The 17,614-nt window shown below is 45.3% G+C and overlaps 1 protein-coding gene across 3 annotated transcripts in view; it reads right to left on the bottom strand.

Annotated features, from left to right (window-relative positions):
- The window catches only part of ACTR3B (actin related protein 3B), a 70,061-nt gene that overhangs the window by 38,320 nt on the left and 14,127 nt on the right, over positions 1-17,614 (bottom strand). For 2 of the 3 annotated variants that reach the window (XM_069588787.1, XM_069588788.1), the window contains exon 2: positions 10,058-10,113. The exons of the other annotated variant lie outside the window; for it this stretch is intronic. In XM_069588787.1, the coding sequence (XP_069444888.1) occupies positions 10,058-10,113 (56 nt within the window). The remainder of the gene's footprint in view (positions 1-10,057; positions 10,114-17,614) is intronic. 3 annotated transcript variants of the gene reach the window in all.

The raw sequence follows: 17,614 nt of genomic DNA, 5'->3' as shown, positions 1-17,614 counted from the left end.
GATACAGAAGTACCCGAAGTCATGAAAGAGAGGGAAGGTGGGTCCACAGAGCTTATATTCAAAATCTTTCGTTCATCCCTATGCAAAGCAAGATGGCCCAAACAGTCCTTGTGAACATGATGGAGAAAAGCGTCTGGAACAGTGGCTATCAGTGAGAACCTCTGCGTGTTCTTGGAGTATATATACGTGACTCATCACAGAATACAGATCTAAGTAACCCACAGCTTTCTCCAGCACACCAAAGCTCACTAAAGGACCCTGACTTGGGTGTAAACAGAGAGACAAGAAGTGTGCAGCAAACACTGAGATGTAGGACAATAAATATAACAGATAACAGGGTCAACACCTAGACCTTCCAGCTGGTTACGGGCATGTGGCATCTCCATGTGACGAAATACCATGAGGTTGTGAAGAAGAGCCAAACGGTCCTCCATGTGTTAATCCACAAGGTTCACTAAGGTGGAGGGTCATGAGAAAAAAAAGAAAAAGCAAGGTCCAAAATGGTGTCTGTGGAATGCCACCACTTGGGTACACATGTCTGTGAATATTAATATTTGCTGGTACACGTAGGGTTAACTTGGGAAGGAAGCACAAGAAACCAGAATCATTAGCTGCCCATCTAAGAGGGCACTGGGCAGGAGAAAGTGAATTTTCACTGGACATTTTTAATACCATTTAACGTGTATGTCACACGACTGTACTGCCTATCCAGTTCAGTTCAGTTCAGTTGCTCAGTCCCGTCTGACTCTTTGTGACCCCATGGACTGCAGCACGCCAGGCTTCCCTGTCCATCACCAACTCCCAGAGCTTGCTCAAACTCACGTCCATCAAGTCGGTGATGCTATCCAACCATCTCATCCTCTGTCGTCCCCTTTTCTTCCCACCCTCAATCTTTCCCAGCATCGGGGTCTCTTCAGGTGAGTCAGTTCTTTGCATCAGATGGCCAAAGTATTAGAGTTTCAGCTTCAGCATCAGTCCTTCCAATGAGTATTCAGGACTGATTTCCTTTAGGATTGACTGGTTTGACCTCCTTGCAGTCCAAGGGACTCTCAAGACTGTTCTCCAACACCACAGTTCAAAAGCATCCAACATTCATTAAACTTGGAGTTCTGCTTCTGGAAAGATGGAATAAACATACTTTTCCCTACTCCTCTCTCTAAGCACTGCTGGAATGACTGGACTTTATGTTTGAAAGAAACATAAAAATGCTGAGGGGTGAAGCGGCAGACTGCCTGGGGACCCCAGGACCCGAGGACCAAGACGGGTGACTTCCTGGGTCTCCTTTGTCCCATAGACACACTGGCTGCCAGGGAATCCAACCACCCAGAAACACCAATGGGAGCAAACAGAACTGGTCCCCAAAAGCCTGCTATCTCGAGCCAAAAATGATGAAAGGGGCAGTGGCAACATACCACACTCCCTGACTCCAGTCAAACACAATAGAAAAACAAACCCCCACATACAGTGGAGACACCACACAAGAGGCAGGACTCAGCCTACCCCTCCAGCTCACACTGGGGTTCCATCAGAGAAGGCCCAGTGTAAGTCAGCACTGCCACCCCTGCCCTCCCAGGGCATGGTACCTGCAGAGGCCTGGGGGGGCGGGTGCCACACTCCTGCCCTCATTCAGCAGTAGCATGCAACCCCTCCCCAAATGATTGTCAACAAAGGCCAAGATGAAAACCTGAACTGGAACCCCAAACAAGCATTAACAAGGGGTATCCCCCTTTTCCTGCTTGAAGCACCACCAGAAATGACTTGCTAAAAGCTAAGAGTTAAGTTAGAACTGGAATCTCATAATAACCAAAACGTCCAGGTTTAAAAAAATAAAAAAATTTCTCCCCATAGCAGGAACCAGGAATATCTCGAGTGAAAAAAGAAAGATGACCCATAAAGCCAACACCGAGATGGCACAGATAACAGAATCAGCAAACGACTTTAGGAGCCGCCACAGAACGTTCCAGGGAGCAACTACAAACACATCTGAAACAAGCGAAAGAAAAGGAGCTCACAGCAGACAGAAGATGGAAAGACAAAACCACACAGAGATTTTAGAGCCAAAACACACAATACCTGAAACAAAGCCTGCATACTGGCCCGGAAGAAGAAAAGGACGGGGAACAGATCAATGAACTCGAAGACGTAACGACAGAAACGGCCCAAGCTGAACAACGGAGAGAAAACACCCTGGAAAACAAATGACCGGGGCCTTTGGGATGTGTGGACTGGACAAAGGCAGATGTAACACTCATACACCCCGAGTTCCAGACAAGAGGAGAAAGGGAGGAGGGCTGGAAAAGCATCCAAAGAAAGGATCATTAAAAATTTGTCAAATCTGACCAAAAAAAAAAACAGGAACCAAAAGAAACCTACAGATTCAAGGCTGAGTAAACTCCAAAGAGGATAAACCCAGAGAAATCCACACCAAGAAACATTATAGTCAAACATCTAAATACTAAGGACCAAACAGAAAACTCTGAAGACCTCCAGCAAATCTGCCATCAGAATTCAGGGAGCTCAAAAAGAAACTGCATATTTCCAACTGCTGAGAGAAATGGCTGCTAAGAATTCTATATTCGGCAAAAAACCTCCTTCAAAGATGAAGAACAAATCAAGACACTCTCAGATGAGCAGAAACTAACAGAATCTGTCATGAACATATCTACTCTAAAAGGATGGCTAAAGAAAGGTCTACACAGAGGAGAGATGATAAAAGAATCCTGGGACACCAAGAAGGAAGGAAAAATGATGGAGAGAGCGAAAATACGGGCAATTACGATTACTTTCCTTCTCTTTTGTTTGCTAGACAGTGATTGGCAGTTGAAGCAAAAATTGTTAATGCTGATGTGTTTCTCAATGTAAAACCTTAATATAACAGAAAGTAGGGAGGGAAAAGAGACCTATCTTTATAGCAGATAAGGTTTCTACATGTCACTAAACCTGGTAAACGTCAGCACAATCAGACTAAGAAAAGCCGTGTGTGCATAAGAGCTAGGTATCTGACTCTTGTGATCCCGTGGACTGCAGCCTGTCAGGCTCCTCTGTCCACGGGATTCTCCAGGCAAGAATACTGGAGTGGGTTGCCGTTTCCTCCTCCAGGGAATCTTCCCAACCCAGAGAGCGAACTTGGGTCTCCTGCATTGCAGGCAGATGATTTACCAACTGAGCTATGAGGGAAGCCCATATAAGAGGTAGAGCAACCACTTAAACACACACACACACACACACACACACACACACACACAGAGAAGCACTCGAAAACACCCCAGATAAGTCAAAATGAAATTCTAAAACACACTCAACGTAATCCATACAAAGTTAGGTAAAACAAAACAAAGAAATGAAAAACAGAAAGAACAGAACAGGAAAAGCACTAATCAATAATCACAATACATGTAAGTGGTTCTTTTTTCTTTCTTTCTTTCTTTTTTTTTTTGGTGGTACTGCACAGCTAGTGGGATCCTAGTTCCCTGACCAGAGATCAAACCCAGGCCCTTGGCGGTGAGAGCATGGAGTCCTAACCACTGGACCTCCAGGGAATTCATATAAATATAAACTGCTTAAACACACCAGCTAAAAGACAGTTACCGGTCCAGGGGATTAAAAAAAAAAAAAGACCGGAGCTCTCTGCTGCCTACAGCTCTCTTCGACCATAATAATATACAGGTACACCTGGTTTCGGAGAAGGCAATGGCACCCCACTCTAGTACTCTTGCCTGGAAAATCCCATGGACGGAGGAGCCTGGTGGGCTGCCGTCTATGGGGTCGTCAGAGTCGGGCACAACGGAAGTAACTTAGCAGCAGCAGCAGCAGCAGCACCTGGTTTCACCGCACACTGCTCTGCTTCGTTTCCCACCAGTTGAAGGTTTGGGGCAACCCTGAGTCCAGCGAGCCCACCAGCGCCACCCTCCCAGCCACACTTCCTCACTTCAGGTCTCTGTGTCACATGTTGGCAATTCTCACAGCATTTGCAAACTTTGCTACAGCAGTTAACAGACAACAGTAATTTTAAAAAATAAAAATATTCAGTGTATTTCCCAAAAGAATGTCATATATTTTACTAAACCTTCAAAGGATAATTCCTAACTTACATGAACTATTCTGAAGGACAGAAAAGAAAGCTAACAAACTCATTTTATAAAGCCAGTATAATTTTGATACACAAACTAGACAAAACTAGTACAAAAAAGGAAAATTATAGCCTAATCTCACTTTTGAACACATACAAAAATCCCAAATAAATATTTGCAGGTACAATTCATGTACTTGATATCTCATAACCATGTAGGGTTTATTTCAAGAATGATAAAATACTATTCAACATTTAAAAATATATCAATGTAATACGTCATATTAGAAGTTTGAATGTCAAAACCACATAATGGTCTCAACAGATACACAAAAAGCCTTAAGGTCAACATCCATTCATAATTTTTTTTTTAATTTTAAAAACCTCTTTAGTAAACTAGGAATACAAGAACACTGTCTTAACCTGAAAAGGCATTTCCACAAAAGCCTGCAGCAATCGCTCATGAAACATCAAAACCATTCTTTTTAAATTCAGAAAGACAAAAGCACCTGCCATCCCCTGTTGCAGTCACTGACAGGAGTTCTAGCCAGTGGAGCCAGATCAAGGAAAAAAAAAAAAAAATTAAGCACTCGGATTGGAAGAGACAAAATAACCATTATTTGCAGTTAATACAACAGCTCACATAGAAAACTTAAAAAGAACCTGCAGGCAATCAGAACAAACAGGACAGGACAGCAAGGCTGTCGGATTAAAAAACGACTTAAGAGATGCGGCAGCACTCCTACTGTGCCGGCAATGATTAGAAATTTTAATTTCAAAAAAACATTCACAGTGAAAACATAAAGAAAGGTACCTAAAAATAAATGCAGCAAAAGCTATGTATGGGCTTTTTAATGAATACTAAAAAGCACAGGAGACAGAGATAAATAATAAAATACATATACCATATTCATGGACAGGAAAATTCAATGCACTGAGATACCAAGTCTTCCTCCAAATTAATCTACAAATTTAATGTGTCTCTAATCAAAATCCCATCATAATTTTTCATGGACTTACACTGATTCTAAAATGTACTGATAAAGACTAAAGTGAAAGTCGCTCAGTCATGTCTGACCGACTCTTTGTGACCCCTTGGACTACACAGTCCATGGGATTCTCCAGGCCAGAATACTGGAGCGGGGAGCCTTTCTCTTCTCCAGGGGATCTTCCCAAACCAGGAACTGAACCCAGGTCTCCCGAATTGCAGGCAGATTCTTTACCAGCTGAGCCACCAGGGAAGCCAGATAAAGAGTAAGGGTCTAAGAGCAGCCGAGGGTATTTACCAAAGAAAAAGGAGGAGGAACCAGACCTACCAGATATAAAGAGACAGGCCAAAGTAACAGTATTTACAACAATTTATAAATGAATTTGGAACAGAGATAAACAAACGCACGAACAAAACGAAATAATATCAGAAGTGTTCCCCACCATGCAAGGTGCCTCAATACGGCTGAAGGGGCACTCTGCAACAAGTGGCGGTGGGGCAACTGGCCTTCCATTCGGAAAACCACTCTTCTCTCCCACACCGCATTCTTTTAAAAACTTTAGACTCCCTCAGAAGAAAACACACAAAATCTTTATGACATTGGAGTCCAAGTGTATTTTTAATAGAAACTGATTATAAAAAGACTGAAAAACTGTACTACATGGAAATTTTTTAAAGTGCTAGTTGCGAACATGAATATATCAAGTTACATGTTGCTGTTTAGTTGCTAAGTCGTGTCCAACTCTTTGCGACGCTATGGACTGTAGCCCACCAGGCTCTGTCCATGGGATTCTCCAGACAAGGGTACTGCAGTGGGGTGCCTTTCCTTCTCCAGAGGATCCTCCCGACCCAGGGATCCAGCGTCTCCTACCACTGGCAGGTGTCTTCCTCACTGCTGAGCCACCGTGTTCAAAATTCTTATTTAAATCAAATTTGATTTGACTGTATGTGTTTAAATCATATGTGCTGCATTATAAATTCCCTTTGTTTGAATAAATGTTATAGTAAAAACATAAGGTAATAACACAGGAAAATACTTTGAGGTAATCAATTTTGCAATAACATGATACATAGGAAATTACCATGCTTAAAACAGTGTCTCAAATTTCTCAATAAAGGCTTTAAAATTGTATCTTAAAGAAAATAAAAAAATAATTTTAAAAAGATGTCATAAAATAGGAGAAGATATTTGCAAGAAATTGGCATTCAAAGGTTAGGAGGTGCAGAACCAGAAACTGCCGTCTGCTGCCGATGGGCGCGGAGGTCAGCACAGGCTTCCAGTCCATACAGAAGAGCCACCCACCTGGCAATAGGTGACAAGGCCGAGGAGGTGGCACCTGAGTGACGACATGACCCCAATTCTCACTATGACTCCTGGGAAACCGGCACGTGCCGATAAGAGACTCACCGTGGCATTCTGTGCACCGGAGAAACCCGGAAAATGCCACAGTGCTGTGGATTCACGGATTAAGAATTCTCATCTAGCTCCGCACAGAGCAACACTGACACATCTTAAAATACAGACGGGTTTATTTTCCCCCAAAAAAATTCAGTGAAGTTATTTGCCCCATGATATCATTTTGGAAATGTTTAAACTCACAAAACAATATGAGAAACTATCATTGCATCCTGCATCTGAGACATGAGGATGAAGCCTGGGCTGGATACAGCAAACATCCAGCAAAGGAGGGACAGCGGGAGGCCTGGAAGGGGGGGGCAGGGGGGCGGGGCTGGCACTCGCTCTGATGCGCGTCTGCATTTATGTATTTACAGGACGCAACTGTGCTCACATCTGTTCTTTCTGGGTGGTGGGTAAATGGGTCTTTGTTATATAATCTTTTTTTCTTCCTTTTTTTTGACCAAAATAAAGGTTTTAAAGACATTCAAAACACAAACACATCTCTTGGCTCTGTCTCCAGTCTAGACCTTCCCCCACAGCATCACGCCTTTTCCCAGCTGCTTACGGGACCTGTACGCCTGACCTTCCACACACGGGACTGTCTGAAGTGCGCTCCGTGTCTCCTGACCCCTCCCGCGCCTCTCACGCCCTCCTTCCACGGGTGGGATCAGCACGCACACACGCGTCTGCCTGAAACTTTTCAATCATGCTCCCCATTTCCCAACAACATGGGGAGAAAAAAAAAAAAGGTAGAGAAACCTTCCTTTCTTCAAACAATCAAGTGAATTCTGCACAGAAGCTCAAATACTGATAAATGAGATTCAGCAGGCCACCCTGGTGATACGGGACAGGGCAACCTGCCTCTCTCTCTAGGCTGGGACAAGGCCCCTGGAAAGTGAAGATTCCTGGGATGCAAAATAAAATTACAGCTCCATTCTCCAGGTTCCCAGCCAGCTCTCCGGCCACCCTCTGCCTGGGGTGTGATGACCACACATCAGGGCTTGCCTCCCCTCTGCGCCCACAGAGCCAGGAAGCCCTGCTTCGGCATCTCTACACAGCCACGCACGTATACGAGCTCCACCTTCTCTCCCTGGAAGGCACCCTGTACCTTGAACTTCCACCGTGGGAGCAAAGCCTCTGTAACCAGGAACACAGTTCCAGTTCCCCAGGCTGGGAGAAGCAGCCCACCAGCTCCCCAAGGTACCTGAGGCCTGCTCTCCACCTGTCCCACCACGCTCCCTGCAACCCAAACACCTCGCGCTGCCTCCCAGCTTCTCTACCTCTTGCAACAAATTCAGCCGGTGACGTAACTCTTCCTCGCTGTCCATCTCCTTGACAGTTTTCTCTCTAGCTCCTGCCACTGCTGTTCTGACAGCACCAACCTGAGAGCTTCTGGACGGAAATCCTGCTAATAGCTGACTTCAATGCCCCTCTCTACTGGTGATGACAGGTCAGTGAGGCAGCCAACTGCATGCTGCTGACAACCTTATTAAAGCAAAGGGCGCAAGGTCAGCCTCTTGGAGCTGCAGCACTTAAGGTAAAAGCTAAGCTGCTCTGAAAAGTCAGCAAGCCCAGTTCCAATATATCAATCCAGCAGGCAATGGTCCAATTCTGTTGTTGCTTAGTCACTCAGTCCTGTCCCGCTCTTCACGACCCCACAGACTGTAACTTTCCAGGCTCCTCTGTCCATGGGATTCTCCAGACCAAGAATACTGGACTGGGTGGCCATTTCCTCCTCCAGGGGATCTTCCCGACCCAGGGATCAAACCCGTGTCTCCTGCATTGGCAAGGCGGATTCTTTAGCTCTGAGCCACCAGGGAAGCCCTGAACTGAACTGTGTCCCCTCAAAATTCCTATGTGGAAGCCCCAACCCCAGTGTGACTATATCTGGAGACAGGATGTCTCAGGAAGTAACACAGGGCAAATGAGGTCACAAGGGTGGGGCCTCAATTCCATGGGACCGGTGTCCTTATGTGAAAGGAAGAGACACCAGAGGTCTCCCTCTCAGCCATTCACAGAAAAAAACGGCCACGTGAGGACACGGTCAGCGGCACCACCCGCGAGCGGAGGAGAGCGGCCTCACGGGAGACCAACCCAGACGCGCCCAGATCTGGGATTTCAGAGCCGCCCGCCCCTATGCGATCCATTTAACTTCTGCTGTCAAGACATCCAGTCTGTGGTGTTCCATTACGGCAGCCCTGGCAAATGAATACATCAAATCATGAATTTAGATGAGGATGTGGCAGACCCATGATGCCAACTGTCAGGGACGCCCCATCACGGAAATCAGGTACTGAGACCTAGAAAACCAAACTCATGATCGGTAACCCAGCAAGGACGGACCTGGAGTGAGGTGAGTTCTCAAGGAATCTGGGAGCACTTTCTGGTGGGCGTGAATACTCATCTCCACCAAAAAGGCCTTAGTCTCCCTCGAACGATACTCGTGACGAAATCCCCCCGGCTCTGCAGGGCTGTCCATGCTAGCGCCAGAGCCTGTGACTCAAACGTCCTGAGCCCACAACTGCTGACCATTTCTAAGAGCACAACTTACCTGACGAGGGGCCACATTTAGGAGGCAGAACCTCACTCCTGCCTGACATAACCAGACTCTTCGGTCAACAGTCTCCAAACAATAACGCAGCAGTTACACAGTTTCAGAGAAGAATTCTGCCCTGGAGACGACGACCATGCGTAAAGAGTGGGCAGGGGCACGCTGGCCAAAAGGTAAGGACGTTTCTTCCCCTAGCGTGCTCTACCGACTAAAACAGAACAGGACTAAAACAGAACAGGACGCTTCCAAACACAGTAAAACAGTCACTGAGCCTCTCAGTTTAAAAAAAAAAAAAAAAAAGCCCTTCAATAAAGGGAACAGTGTAACACAACAGATAACCCACCAAAGTGCTAAATTAGTAAAACTATACTTACTTAAAATTGCAATTAACCCTAAGGAACAGGCACACCTCTTGCAGGCAGCTCAGACATGTATGACCTAACGGACTGTGTGACTCCATTTGGAGACAGGCTGTCTCAGGAGGTAACACAGGCCAAATGAGGGCAACAAGGTCGTAAGGGCTACATTTAGGAGGCAACCACCCAAGCTGAAAAGTGAAAAGAAAGTGAAGTCGCTCAGTCGTGACCGACTTTTTTGCAACCCTATGGACTGTGTAGCCCACCAGGCTCGTCCATCCATGGGATTCTCCCGGCATGAATACTGGAGTGGATGGCCATCCCCTTCTCCAGGGGATCTTCCTGACCCAGAGATCGAACCTGGGTCTCCTGCACTGCAGGCAGGCTCTTTACCGTCTGCGCCACCAGGGAAGCCCACCCAAGCTGAAATGTCACTGACTGTGACAAAGGACTGTATCATAAGAAAACCAGAGGGCTGGGGTGTATGCTGGGGGTGGGTGGGTGGCATGAGAACTAGGTGCCAGCCTAGTTGAGCAACTCTCCACAGCCAGATGAGTAACTCCCCAGGAACCAGAACGACCTTCTACAAGGAGATGGCAAGGAAATTAACACACCTTGAAAACCAGAATCAGAATGCTTACAACAGTTATGAGAAACACAACCCTTTATAAACCAAGGGCGGAGCTTTACTTACATGAAGGGATAATGAACTGTGGCTCTGTGTTGCCTGCGTAGCCAAGCTTGGTATACCTAAAAGCACAAAGTCATCAACACAGGTTTAGATAATAATACTCTCCTCTGCGTTCCATTAATGTCTTTTATTACGAGCTCTCCAAGTCCTAAAATATCAAGACTCAAAATACCCCCATGAAATTAAAAATAAAAATCTTGTGGTGACTAACAATCAAACACTAAGTTCAGATATGCAAGCAGTTAACAAAAAGGTAAAAAACATGCTTGTCTCTACTGGAAAAACTGTTGCACACGTATATTCATACATACGTTATTTCTGTGTATCCCTAATGATTTTTAAGGTGCTTTCATACTCTTTTAACCTTTACAAGAATCCTACAAAGGAAGTAAATATTGTCCCCGTTTGGCAGGTGAGAAAATGCGAGGCACTGGGAAGTTAACTGAGCTGCCCAAAGCCAAACAGCCAGTGAACGGAGAAGAGAACCCACATCTCCACATGCGGGCTCTAATTCTAGAGCTGCCTCTCAGCAAAGTGTACTTACTTCACAAACTTCGTGAACTTTTAGGGGGCTCAGGAAATTATATAATTTTCTTAAAATGTCATGGCATATGTCTAGAAAAGCTACTGCCACCTCCTGAGAATATCTGACAGAAGCGTCTCTTTATCATCTCGGTGCAGAGCGAGCCCACTTTCTGTCAAGATGCTCTGTATGATGGATTCCAAAAGTCTTCACGAAAATGAATGCCAAAATACTACTATCTGTTCCAAAAGCACTTGCTAATCTCCTAAATATATTTTAAAAAAAAGAAGAAAAAAAAGCAAAGTGGGGAGGGGGACCACCGCTCGGAACCATCTGCTGGAAATGCAACCCTGGAAACACTCCTGAGCGCCCCCTTCTCAGCAGGCCCCCAGCCCCAAGGGGTCAGGTCCAGAAAGGAGGCTTCATTCCTCAGTAATGCTTACAATGAACAGAAACACTTCCTAGCTGCGCTGAAAGTCACTTTATTAATTCATCTTATTTTATGAATTATTTCAAGATGCTTGATACCCAATTTTTTAATGTACTTTTATTCATTTATTTATTTGAAAAGTGTCAGTCGCTCAGTCATTTCTGACTCTGTGCAACCCCATGGACTGCACAGCCCGCCAGGCTCCTCTGTCCACGGGATTCTCCAGGCAAGAACACTGGAGTGGGTGGCCATTCCCTTCTCCAGGGGATCTTCCCGACCCAGGCACCGAACCTGAGTCTCCTGCACTGGAGACAGATTCTTGGCCGTGCGAGCCACCGGGAAAGCGTTCATGTGGTTCGCGGGTTGTCTTCGGCGCCGCGGGAGGGCCCTGCAGCTGCAGTGAGCAGAGGCGGCCCTCTCTGTCAGGGTGCAGGCTTCTGCCGCAGCCGCTTCTCCTGCTGCAGAGCACGGCCTCAGCAGCTGCAGCTCTCACGCTTAGCTGCCCTGCAGCCTGTGGGATCTTCCCGGACCAGGGATCAAACCTGCGTCCTCTGCTTTGGCAGGCAGATTCCCATCCACTGTCCCACCAGGGTAGTCCTAAATATTCTATGTGATTAAATCACTCCACATCTTAATAAACTAATGTTATGTTTTTTTCAATATATATTAACCATCTGCTAATTTTACTTTTTTTGAGCACACAGTAAATGAACAAGGTTTATGAAGACAAAAAAAAAAAAACAAAAAAAAACAAAAAAAAGCAAGTCAACCCCACTTAAATCACGCCTGACTGCTCAGTCTCCAAGGATCTAAGGTCCTGGTATCATTAGGAGGTGGGCAGGGCCTGGCCCTGAGACCCATCAGGTCAGTTCCGAAAAGGCAAGACCCATCTGCGGGCATTCCCAGGTTCTATTCAAGGACACAAAACAAGTGGACGTGCAAGACCTCCACTCCAGGGCTTGCCAGACCCACAAGGGACATCCAGACCCAACCCAGGGGGCAAGGACTTACTGAAAGGAAGGCAATATATACTGAACTTCAAAAATCCCAGGCCATCCTCAACTGAACCATTTTTCTAGAAGTATATTTCAACTAACAAATATAAATAAACTAAATGATTGACCCAAGGCTAAAGAAGCCTCGAGAAGCTAACAAGCAGGCCGGGAATCACTGAAATCCCTACACCCAAGTCTGTGCTTTCAATAGGTCACATGGCCCACTGATCCCAGGCCTTCCCAAAATTATACACCTTGTACATAAATAAGTCTGCCTTCCTACATGGATTAGAGTGTGAGTTGCAGGATGACCAGGACAGGGTCCTTTTTCTGGACTGTCTCCCACCCCTGGTATAGCCCTGACAAGTAGCAGACACTCCATAAACATCTGCTGAATGACTTCTCACCAGGTCTAAGAAGAGATGACCACTGTCAAACTTCTGGGGAAGGAACCAGCATTTGAAATGGCAGGGCAGGGGGCGGTGCTAACAGTCAGAAAAACTGTTGGAACCAGAGAAGACCAAGTTCAGTGCAGCTGCTCAGTCATGTCCAACCGTTTGCAACCCCATGGACTGCAGCACGCCAGGCCTCCCTGTCCATCACCAACTCCCGGAGTTTACTCAAACCCATGTCCATTGAGTTGGTGATGCCATCCAACCGTCTCATCCTCTGTCGTCCCCTTCTGCTCCTGCCTTCAATCTTTCCCAGCATCAGGGTCTTTCCTAATAAATCACCTCTTCACATCAGGTGGCCAAAGTACTGGAGTTTCAGCTTCAGCATCAGTCCTTCCAATGAATATTCAGGACTGATTTCCTATAGAATGGACTGACTGGTTGGATCTCCTTGCAGTTCAAGGGACTCTCAAGAGTCTTCTCCAACACCACAGTTCAAAAGCATCAATTCTTCAGTGCTCAGCTTTCTTTATGGTCCAACTCTCACATCCACACATGATGGTAGACAAGTCAAGAGATACCGGAGCAACAAGCAAATTTGGCCTTGGAGTACAATATTAAGCAAGGTAAAGGCTAACAGAGTTTTGCCAAGAGAATACATTGGTCATAGCAAACACCCTCCTCCAACAACACAAGAGACAACTTTACATATGGACATCACCAGATAGTCAATACCGAAATCAGACTGATTTTATTCTTTGCAACCAAAGATGGAGAAACTCTGTACAGTCAGCAAAACCAAGACCGGGAGGTGACTGGGGCTCAGATCATGAACTCCTTATTGCCAAATTCAGATTTAAATTGAAGAAACTAGGGAAAACCACTAGGCCATGCAGGTATGACCTAAATCAAATCCCTTATGATTATACGGTGGAAGTGAGAAATAGATTTGAGGGACTAGATCTGATAGACAGAGTGCCTGATGAACTATGGACAGAGCTTTATAACACTGTACAGGAGGCAGTCATCAAAACCATTCCCAAGAAAAAAAAAAAGCCAAAAGGCAAAATGGCTGTAAGGAGGCCTTACAAATAGCTGAGAAAAGAAGAGAAGCAAAAGGCAAAGGAGAAGAGGAAAGATATACCTATTTTAATGCAGAGTTCCAAAGAATAGCAAGGAGAGATAAGAAAGCCTTCCTCAGTGATTAATGCAAACAAATAGAGGGAAACAATAGAATGGAAAGTCTAGAGATCTCTTCAAGAAAGTTAGGTACCAAGGGAACATTTCATGCAAAGTTAGGCTCAATAAAGGACAGAAACGCTATGGACCTAACAGAAGCAGAAGATATTAAGAAGAGGTGGCAAGAATACACAGAAGAAATATACAAAAAAGATCTTCATGACCCAGATAACCATGATGGTGTGATCACTCACCTAGAGCCAGACATCCTGGAATTCAAAGTCAAGTGGGCCTTAGGAAGCATGACTGTGAACAAAGCTAGTGGAGGTGATGGAATTCCAGTGGAGCTATTTCAAACCCTAAAAGATGATGCTGTGAAAGTGCTGCACTCAGTATGCCAGTAAATTTGAAAAACTCAGCAGTGGCCACAGGATTGGAAAAGGTTAGCTTTCATTCCAATCCCAAACAATGTTCAAACTACTGCACAGTTGCACTCATCTCACACACTAGCAAAGAAATGCACAAAATTCTCCAAGCAAGGCTTCAACAGTACATGAACTGAGAACTTCCAGATGTGCAAGCTGGATTCAGAAAAGGCAGAGGAACCAAAGATCAAATTGCCAACATATGTTGGATCATAGAAAAAGCAAGAGAATTCCAGAAAAACATCTACTTCTGCTTTACGGACTAGCTAACATCTTTGACTGTGTGGATCACAACAAATTATGGGAAATTCTTAGAGATGGGAATATCAGACCACCTTCCCTGCCTCCTGAGAAATCTGTATGCAGGTCAAGAAGCAACAGTTAGAACCGGACAGGGAACAGTAGACTGGTTCCAAATTGGGAAAGGAGTACACCAAGGCTGTATATCGTCACCCTGTTTATTTAACTTATATGCAGAGAAGACCAAAGACATTGCTTAATATATTACACATTGTTTAATGAAGACAAAGACATTGTTTAATATCTCCTTTACACTTGTGTCTGTGTAACAGGGTCATTTCAGAAACCAACCAAGCTTGAAACAAATACCGCTGACTCTCATAAACACAGGTTTGAACTGGGCAGGTCCACTTACAGGTGGATTTATTTTCAATAAATATACATAGAAGATCGTGTGCAAGACCTGTGTTCAAGTGGAGAGCCTATACTTACCCAGCGTAAGATGACTGAAATTTAATATAAACTTAATAATGTGTTAGTTTTCTTATCCCTTGTGTTACTCCAAGGAGTCACATTATTGTACAGCATGACTGTCCCTCCACCCCCCAGTAACTGGAGAACCTGCAGATGGGGCTATCACTACAGGCGAGTGGCGGTGTTTAAAATGCAACAGTGTTTCCAACTCTATAGGAATAGGGCTGTAATACTGTTTGCCATAAAAATTCTGGGACGATTCACTCCCCAGTGTAGAAGCTGGGCTACCAAGAAACTGTAACAGCAATTGCACCTGGTTTCCATCACACTCTCTGCCTCCATGTTATCAGTGCATGAACCACACTCTAAATAAATCTGAATTTCTTTACGTTTCATTACCTTTTCATTTTTGATGTCTACTGTTAACAACACTGTTTTAAGTAATATAATATTGATGTAGGGGCTGACAGATGATTCATCTTACGTACAGATGATGTAAACTTAGCAGTGTCAATAAATACAGTACACGACTGACTATAAAGAAAGCTGAGCACCAAAGAATTGATGCTTTTGAATTGTGTTGCTGGAGAAGACTCTTGAGAGTCCCTTGGGCAGGAAGGAGATCCAACCAGTCCATCCTAAAGGAAATCAGTCCTGAAAATTCATTGGAAGGACTGAACCTGAAACTCCAATACTTTGGCCACCTGATGGGAAGAACTGACTCACTGGAAAAGACCCTGATGCTGGGAAAGATTGAAGGCAGGAGGAGAAGGGGACGACAGAGGATGAGATGGTTGGATGGCATCACCAACTCGAAGGGCATGAGTTTGAGCAAGCTCCGGGAATTGGCGATGGACAGGGAAGCCTGGCATGCTGCAGTCCATGGGGTCACAAAGGGTCGGATGTAACTGAACTGAACTAAACTGAAGGCTTCTGGTCAGCGGAAGACTATTAGTAGTTAAGTTTTGGGAGAGTCAAAAGTTACATGTAAATTTACAACTGTGCTGGGGTCGGTGCCCCTAACCGCAGTGTTGTCCAAGCGTCAGCTGTACAGAAAAATGCTAACATTTATTAAAATTAGGTGCTAAGTATCACTCATGTCTGTTATATTACTTTTTATATTTCTGAAAGGCAACAGAGTGTACTGGACTGGTTGAGGCCATGCGCTCTGGCACCAGACTGCCTGAGCTCAAACCCCAGCTCTCTCATTCGCCAAACGGGTCTCTCTGTGCCTCAGTTTCTCCATCTGTAAAAGCGGGGTCATAACGCAGCCCACCACTTCCTAGGGGTGGTAAGCTAATGCATTAAAAGTATAAACAGAAAGAGAACACGCGTGACAGCAGCGCTCTCTATATTTTCCATCTGCCTACTACTACTTCTATGTGTGATTCAGTTCAGTTCAGTAGCTCAGTTGTGTCCGACTCTTTGCGACCCCATGGACTGCAGCACGCCAGGCCTCCCTGTCCATCACCAACTCCCGGAGCTTGCTCAAACTCATGTCCATCGAGTCGGTGATGCCATCCAACCATCTCCTCCTCTGTCCTCCCCTTCTCCTCCTGCCTTCAATGTTTCCCAGCATCAGGGTCTTTTCAAATGAGTCAGTTCTTCGCATCAGGTGGCCACAGTATTGGAGTTTCCGCGTCAGCATCAGTCCCTCCAATGAATATTCAGGATTGATTTCCTTTAGGATGGACTGAAATACTTCCTAAATTAACTTAAAAAAAAAAAGTTTCCAAAGCCGTTACGCTCATGTGTCCCAAACCACAGCGCTCAGTGTTTCTGCTGTGCCCACTCTGAACACCACAGACACGCTCAAGTGTGAAGTGGAGGAGATAAAATGCACCACCAGTGACACGAAAGATGCCAAGTGTCCTTCAACAGCTGTGTCTCATCCCCATCTCCAAGCTGTGTGTCCTGAAATCATGAACAGCAGCCCACCGTGGCCAAAGGTCAGGCTGGACAAATGGACACGGCCCTTTTGAAGCCCACAGCTCTAACATTCCACCCTCTACGGATGATGCCGCCACCGCGTGCCGCCCAGCAACAGTTGCCAGGGTGTTCGGGGTCTGATCACCGTGCTGAGATGGCACAGCCCTCACAGGAGGCCTCTGTCACAGAGTCACATGGGTACCGGGCAGCAGTAACATGCTGCAAGCAATGATCTCCAAAACCAACACGAAGAGACTATTAACAGGTGCAGGGACTAACCACTAGGAGGTCTTCCCTCCTCACCTTCCCGGCAAAACCAAAACCTTTATTTAAAAAAAACAACACTGGCAAGAGCACAAATTACTCAGATCCCTTTATGGTACTTCAACATCTTTATAAACTCTCCTGTGCTAATTTTGACACAGCATCAAACACAGTTGAGGTTTTCTTACTTTGAACACTCACAATGTAAGGAACATCTTATAAGATTTTTTAAGAGACCTTCAAATTTTAAATTTCAACAAAATCTTCATCAACGCAGGTCCATGTGGAACCTCAATGAGACCCTATTCAATAGAATGTCTGTACATGTAACTAACACGTGGTCCTCGTACAGTTCTCTCCTAGAAGGACAACCCAGTGTCGGACTGGCATGCCCCGTTAGAGATGATCTGACTACAGCCCAGCTTCACAAAAACCATCGAGCAGAACACAACTCTTATAATAGGGAAGGTGTTCTAGACACCATCATGCAAAGATACATTCCAACCAGCCTGCTAGCTAGAAGCTATGTAGTAGGCACATATGAGGATATGGCGGGGGCGGCGGGGAGGGAAGCACGGTCCTGGTCCTCAAAATGCTCCCCAAAATGCTCACCCGTTAGACACAGACATAGAAAACACACTTATGACGGTCAAAGGGGAGAGGGAAAGGAGGATAAATCAGGAGCTTGGGATTCTCAGACACACACGAC

The sequence above is a fragment of the Ovis canadensis genome, chromosome 4 (assembly GCF_042477335.2).
Source record: "Ovis canadensis isolate MfBH-ARS-UI-01 breed Bighorn chromosome 4, ARS-UI_OviCan_v2, whole genome shotgun sequence".
Lineage (NCBI taxonomy): Eukaryota > Metazoa > Chordata > Mammalia > Artiodactyla > Bovidae > Ovis > Ovis canadensis.
This window is presented reverse-complemented; position numbering and strand designations above follow the sequence as displayed.